The following is a 7453-nucleotide window of genomic DNA, read 5'->3' as shown; positions in this document are numbered from 1 at the left end:
TATTGTTAAAAAAATACTGAAAATTAACAAGGATTAAAGAACAATTAACTCTTAAACTATAAGTTTAAAAACGTCTAAGGCCCTGAACTCATTTGTGATTAAATGTTACTCTTTAACTTTTGAACACATTGCAATATTGTCTTTGCCATTAATAAAAATGTTAACCAATAGTTGACCATAAAATTACAAAAAAAAAACCTAGAAACTAATAGAAAATTACTAAGCAAATTACAAAAAAATGATCTAAAATTATAGACAAAGACAAATGAATTACAAAAAAAGACCAAAAAAATTTCTCCGTCCTTTTATGTAATTTAACATTTGTTAAATTAAAGTTAAAGTTTATTGTCTATGATTTTTTAGGTTTTTTCTATAATTCTTTTAGTTCTTTTTTATAGTTCAGGAGAGAATTACCATTTATTCCAACCAACAATGCCAAATCCTTTTTTTTTTGCCATAAAAATATTATATTATCTAGTGTATAAGTAGAATCAAAAGCTCCAAAATTTGACAATAGCATTATAGACTAGTAACATATAATTTTTTTAAAACAAGTAGAACGCTGTGGGTTCAATTCTATTTGTAATTCATGTTGTTAGTGCTTGTTCCTCTAATTTAAAAAAAAAATCAACTCCTCTAATTTTGATTCATGATCTGTCCTATTTCATGACCCATGTTTTGACATTGAATAATGAACACAATGAAATTTTCGCCGATAAATTATTTTTGTTGACACCAATATCATTTAGGGAAACTTGGCTATAATGACCAAGAAGCATAACCCCAAATTCAGAAATTAAGCCTGCATTTGTATTAGACCATGGTCGGACAATATATATTTAAGCAAAATTATTAAAATGTTCCTTTTTTCTTATTTGCACTCATTTCCAAAGTACAGATTATTGAAGATTTATGAATGATTTCAACATATCAGTGTAGAAAAAACAAGGGTATTTTATAATTTTCTCTAAAAATACATTGTCGCTACAGGATCGTGATCTCCTATAAGTTTTATTTCTGCATTTGGGACTGGTGCTCAAATATTTGAACCTTATCGCCCTTCTATCTGATTTCATATCAATGGTCCCACTCCCAACTCATGAGTCTTATCCAATTCATATGACCCAACTCCCACGTTGTTCTTTCCATGAAATTTGGATATATTTTGGAATTCCACTCATAAATTTCATACTTTTCTTAAAAAAATATATATTCATTATTTAGTTTGTTGGTTTTTCAATTTGAAATGAAAGGATACGTGTCGCTTTTTAAATGTAAACCATTTTGCTCCAAGTAACGTACCCAACTTTTGGATGTGATTTTTGTAAATGTTAACCTAATACTTTGTGGTCCCAAAAAAATAAATCGAACACTTTTATAGAAGCATGACATTTTTATGTAAGTATAAATGTGAATAACTCTTAAAAATAACTTTGCCCCACATTATATCAACAACAAATCTTTATTTAATTAGAGACATTACCATATTGGCTAAATGCATAAAGTTTAGTTGTAATTTTAACGCTATTTTTTTGTTCCCATTATTCTTTTCATAACCATATTTTTTTGGCCAACCTATATCATAATCATAACCATATGAGGGCTTTAGATAAGAGCCAAGTTACTTGTGAAAAAACTCTAGAAAGATCCAAAGTTGATTAAAGAAGGATGAGTACAATTAAAGATATGTTGCCATCAACATGACTCATATGGTGATCCCAACTTCTTTGAACGTTATCCTATAAACATGACACAATGCCACATGTTGTTCATTTAGAATGTTTGGAAAATATCTATCGAGGAGTTTGGAGGAAATTTATATCAATTAAAAATTACTTGTTGTCAAAATTTAAATGAATATTTGTTAATGTTAGTTAGTCTTTTATCAATAAATATCCACTCAAATTTTAATAATAATTTATTTTAAATTAATAACAGTCTATTTAAATTTATTTTTTATTTGAGTTTTGATAAAAACCAATCTTTAATTGATATCAATTTTTTCTAACGGTCCTTAGTTACTATTTTTCCTAGAATCTTTGGCAAAATTCATACTGTTCTTTTTATTCAAAGTTTAGTTTCTTAGTCAATTTGAACTACTCCTTGAAGTAGAAACTTTATTTTTTAAAAAAATTGCATAGAAATTTTATCTTTCTTCCAACAAGCTATTGGTTTTTTGGAGAAAAATTTTCAATTGCCAAAATATGGTGGGTTTAGATTTGGAAAGTGTGACAAATTCATTTACTCAATAAATATTTCATGTGACACGATAATAATCATTAATTTAATCAAATGATTGTCAAAAATTTTATTCTTAGGTTGAATGGAAAATCAAGTCAATATAAATTTTTGGAAAGGAGAACGTATATGTGAGGAGTGTTTCAATGGTAAGAATTGTTCTAAATTTTTGAATAAAAAAATTATCACAATAATTTTCAAACTTTGATGAAATATAATAACCATAATCAAGACATTAATTGAGTGAATGGATTTAAATCACATGGATCCCAATCCAATCAGGATAACAAGAAAACTTAGGATCAATTTGTTTAAAATTAAAAAAAGATTTTAATTAAGCTAAACATGAGAAAATTGTTGACAAAATTGTTAGGAGAGCACCAGTGACCTTGTAATTTAGGAGCATGTAAGTTTTTTTATAAATGTAAGGTTGTGAATTCATTCCCGCCTATATCTCTAAGTAATCAGTACATGCACCTTTAATTTAAAAAAAAAAAGAATTGTAAGGAGAGTTAATTAAGGATTTTTTTTTTTTGGCTATAACACATTAAGGATATATTTGATAAGCTATTTGAAATAACTTATGAAAAATTAAAAATATATTTTTTCTAACAAAACCTTTATAATTAACTTAAGATTCTCCAACAACTCAAATGTTAAATTTAATTAAAGCTATTTTTTAATTTTAAACAAAATGACACTTTAAACTTAGATTTATATGATTTTGTGTCATCATTCATTTTTATACTCACTTTTTGGATATTAATTTTGTATTTTAGTGAAATGCTTCACAAGATTATTTAGGTTATATGATTGTGTCCTAATTTTTAATTCGTTTTATCATTGAACAGAAGTATCAATTGTTCAACTAGTTATTTACTGAACATCCATGCTATCATATATGAAATCATATTATTCTTTCAACCAATTAAACATGTTTCTCTGTTGAAAAAATCGAGCCACATTATTCATAATCTGTGAATATTGCAATTCTTTATATTTTATTATTTATATTGCAAGTTTTAATATAATGAAACCAAACAAAGGTTTTGAAATATAATTATAATTTTATGACATAAAATAATATATATTAATTATTACAACAAACTAAATGAATGTTAAAATGATTTTATAGGATAAGTGATTATTTATCAGCTAGCCATCTGTGCATATCATTATATCCACATATCAGACATTTTCGAGGGTTTGACTCCACAACCTCTTCCTACTAAACAAATTAAACTTGTTGAATGTTGTTAGCTGGTTTGGTCAAATAAGTTGAGCAAAAGCTGACCCTGGATTAATTAAACTTGTCAATTCATCATACTATATTTTAATTCATGTTTGTATATAGACAATGATATGTAATTGATTTTATCCATTTCCACTTAATAATTTAATAAACTCGCTGTCCTTTTATAGAAAGACAAGTAAAAATGAGAAAAAAATTCATATACTTAGCCTTATATATTGAAACTACATGCTTTCAATCAAATCAAGATCTATACAATATATTTTCTATATATTATTTATTTTATAACATAGTCTTGTAATTTATATTATTTATACTTCAACATTAATTACTCTCTCCAGTTTAAAATATAAATATTTCTTTTTAGTTAATCTTGGTTCAAAAAATATAAAACCTAGTACATGTAAAAAAAAAATTTCCATTTTATTCCTTGCATTATTAACCTATATATTTGTATAAATACATCCTTCCTTCATCATAAAGTACATTGGTTCTTGAAGCTAGAGTAAAAAGAGAAAATAATATATATTTTTATGAAAATTTAAACTTTATTAGTATGTTAATTTTGCTAGAAGCTGTTTATACTTTGGGAGGGAGTATGATTTAATTAAAAAAAATGTATATAAAGTACATAATGTTAATGTTAAAGCATGTAAGTTTCCTCCAAAAAATAAATTAGATTTAACCTCCTCCGATGCAGGGGAGCAAGGGTGTGTTGTTAATTTTTTTTATAGAAATTTAATTGAGATAATCATGTTTAAAAATTTGATAAAAAATTTATTCACATAGAAAAAGGAAATATGGATTTTTTTTAATAGGATTTGTTATTATTTTTTGTATGTGAATAAGTTTCTTAGTAGGTCCTTAGATATGGTTTTACTAATTAAATTAAATATTAAATATATATTATTTTAAATTTTTATAAGTGAATTTTAGATAGGTTATTTTGGTATCATTTATAGGAAATAAATGTTAGGGTGTTTATGGGTTCATTTTTTAAAATTTTTTAAAAAATTAATTGAATTGAAGTAATTCTCAGCAACTGTATACTTAATATCAGCAATATCATAACCATATAACCCTCTAAATAGCTTATTTTGTTAGTATATTAACACACTCTTCATTATGGAGTATCATATCATACAATTATTTTTTGAATAATCATTATTATTATAAATTATTCTTATCATATTTATATTTATATATCATGATATCTAACTACAAGACTCATTAACAAAAAACATTGAGAGCATAAAATAAAGTAAAAAAATATGAGTTAATGTGGCCCCCACTATCAATAAACATAAAAATGTTAAAAAAAAAAGTCATTACATTTAAAAAAAATTATCGGCTCCAGTATCGCCATTCATTCTACTGTTCATGAATAGTGAAAAACTTTATATTTTATTATATATAAAATAAGATAAGATAGGATAAGATGCTACATGTCTACATCATATTATATTCGAGGGCATATATTGTTCTTCACTCGGCTTAATTAGAAGAACATATGGTACTTATCATTATCAAAATGTTAAACAAAAATCCTTATCTTGCCACTAAATATTATCCAACTATGCACTCAAAAAAAAAAAAAAATTTAACCACTCCCAACTTTTACTTTCCTGGGGGCCACTTTAATGGAGGAGACATACAAAAATCGTAGACCGGGCCCCACATCTGACAGCTGTTCTCTCCTTACCCACTAACCGAACCATCACCAGGAGAGGAATAATTAGGTGAATCAAGTATATCACATTACAAATTTATTTAATTAAAATATTTTAAATAATTTAAATAAAATTTTATGTAATATTTTAATTAATTTTATTTTTATAACAGAATATAAATTTAATTTTTTATATTTCCTTTAATATTATTAATATTAAAATTAATTTATATTTAATAATATTTAAATATTATATTTTTATTAAATAGATTATAAATAATATGATGCTCTAATTTACCTTAAAATTTCTCCCATCTAATGCCCTTGGATACCATTGGGCACATCGAAAATAAAATATAATTATGTCTTTATTGCCATTGGCCTATATATGTGTGTACATATAATTCTGCCACGTCATCCACTACCATCCAATCACATTCATCTCAGGCTTTTTTCCCCAAAAATAAATATATATATCTGGCTCCACTGGTCCTGTGGATCCCAGTCTCTTTGTCCGTTTACGATCATCCAAAACAATCATGAGTTGGACGAATCGAGACACGTCTGGGAGTTTCTAAATTCTAATAATGGTCGCGTTTGCATGTGATCCAGCCTCCCGTTCGCCGCTTAACAAACGATTTGGATTCGCCGCATGCACTGCCCAAGTAATAATTATGAATTATCCACTCACTATTATTAATTTTTTATTTCACTCAAATGTTTTTTAAACATTAAAGTCCTCAAAAATCAAAAGGCACATCGATTTCACAGATTTGCCCTGTGGCCCTAAAATATTTACAAAAATTGCCATTCTATCATCTCGTCGGGACAAAAACGCCGCCGTGTCTGGCTTCTGAACACACGTCGTCGAAACCAACCAATCTGCAATTTGCGCCGGTCATGGCAGGAACGACGACCGGAATGGTGTTTGCCTGAACCGGGTTCGTGGTTCGGCGATACGGCGCGAACCACTTTTTCTGCATGTATCGGTTTTTCCTCCAGGGCGGAACAGAGAGTCCTCTGCTCCGAAAGCATCTCTTTGCAGCGTTGCACATGGCCTGAACGATGCGTTTTAGCTCCTCCGCCGTGCCGACGAAGATGCTGGGAAGAGAGGAAAGAATCTCCGAGTACTTGCAAGTCGGCCGAGCAATCTCGAACTGGGCGGCGAAATCGATGTCAACGAAGTACCTGCTCTGCCACGATGATGAACCAGATTGGATCACGTCAATGAAGTCGTAGTTACCGGCGGTAACTCCACTGGATGAATCCCACCTGGTCTTGCATATCGCTGCATTGTGTCCTTTCTCTCTCAGAAACCCCATCACATTTCTCAGGAACACAGAAACGTTTCCCCGAAGAAACTCAAATTCCTCCACCGCCTCTGAAACGTGCGTGAGAAGCAGCTTCTGGTAAGAATCCATGTTGTTGGCGACACTCAATCTTCGTATCATATCGTCAATCAGCTCCGATCCATCGTCCTCTACGTCGACCCGATCCGGGTCCAACTCATTAGTCTCCGACTTACACTTAACCTCGTTGTCCTCCAGGAAATCGAGCACGAGCTCGGAAAGACACAGCGAGTCCCCGTCGCCATCTCCGGAATGTTCGCTTCCGCTGCTCCCGTAACTAAATTGCCGGTGATAATCTCCGACGAGACGAGCCTTGGCGTCGTCGTCAAGAGGGTCTGTGACCCGCTTCTTTCTCGTGAGATCCACCATTGATTCGAGCTGCAAAGACAATTAAAACCCAACTGTGCCTATAACAGAGCGAAAGCAAAAGCTCTGTACCCAGATGAACGATTTAAGAATTGTATTGGGTTGTATATATCGTGACGGGAGAGTCAAGTTCAGTCCGAAATGTGAATTCTGAAACCGTGAAGGTTAGGCGCTTCTTATAGAGGTGTCGACGATGAAGGGTTTAACGGAGAGTGTGGAGGAATTTTCTGGAGAATATTCTAGAGAGATTATTTCTGCACAGCTTCTTAAAATTTGACAAGAGAGAGAGAAATGTGGAAACGTGGAATGGACAAAGAGGGATATGCGGGTTGGATCCGAGAGGGAGATTTATAGATGCCGGGGCATATGCGAGCTGGTGACGTGTAGGAGCGTGATTTCACCGTGTGTTGATGAGAGAAGGGTGAGTCTGCACGAGCATGGCACGTGGATCAACTCATACACAGAACATACACAAATTACAATTATAATTATAATAAAATAAATTTTTAGGATTTCTATCCACTGATCCACAGGATTTCCTTCCATTGACCAATTTTAAAACTTAATTTTTTTCCACAT

At 30.4% G+C, this 7453-nt stretch overlaps 1 protein-coding gene across 1 annotated transcript; it reads right to left on the bottom strand.

The window, feature by feature from the left end:
- Positions 1-5838: 5838 nt before the first annotated feature.
- On the bottom strand, positions 5839-7189 carry LOC129295402 (uncharacterized). The gene has a single exon (XM_054933921.1). It carries the CDS (start codon positions 6875-6877, stop codon positions 5975-5977), a length of 903 nt encoding a protein of 300 aa, XP_054789896.1. The 5' UTR covers positions 6878-7189; the 3' UTR covers positions 5839-5974.
- Between the last annotated feature and the right edge of the window lie 264 nt (positions 7190-7453).

This window comes from Prosopis cineraria, unplaced genomic scaffold, assembly GCF_029017545.1.
Source record: "Prosopis cineraria cultivar Desert tree isolate PC_DT_omini unplaced genomic scaffold, ASM2901754v1 PC106, whole genome shotgun sequence".
NCBI lineage: Eukaryota > Viridiplantae > Streptophyta > Magnoliopsida > Fabales > Fabaceae > Prosopis > Prosopis cineraria.
The sequence above is the reverse complement of the archived record's forward strand: the minus strand, read 5'-3'. Positions and strand labels throughout refer to the sequence as shown.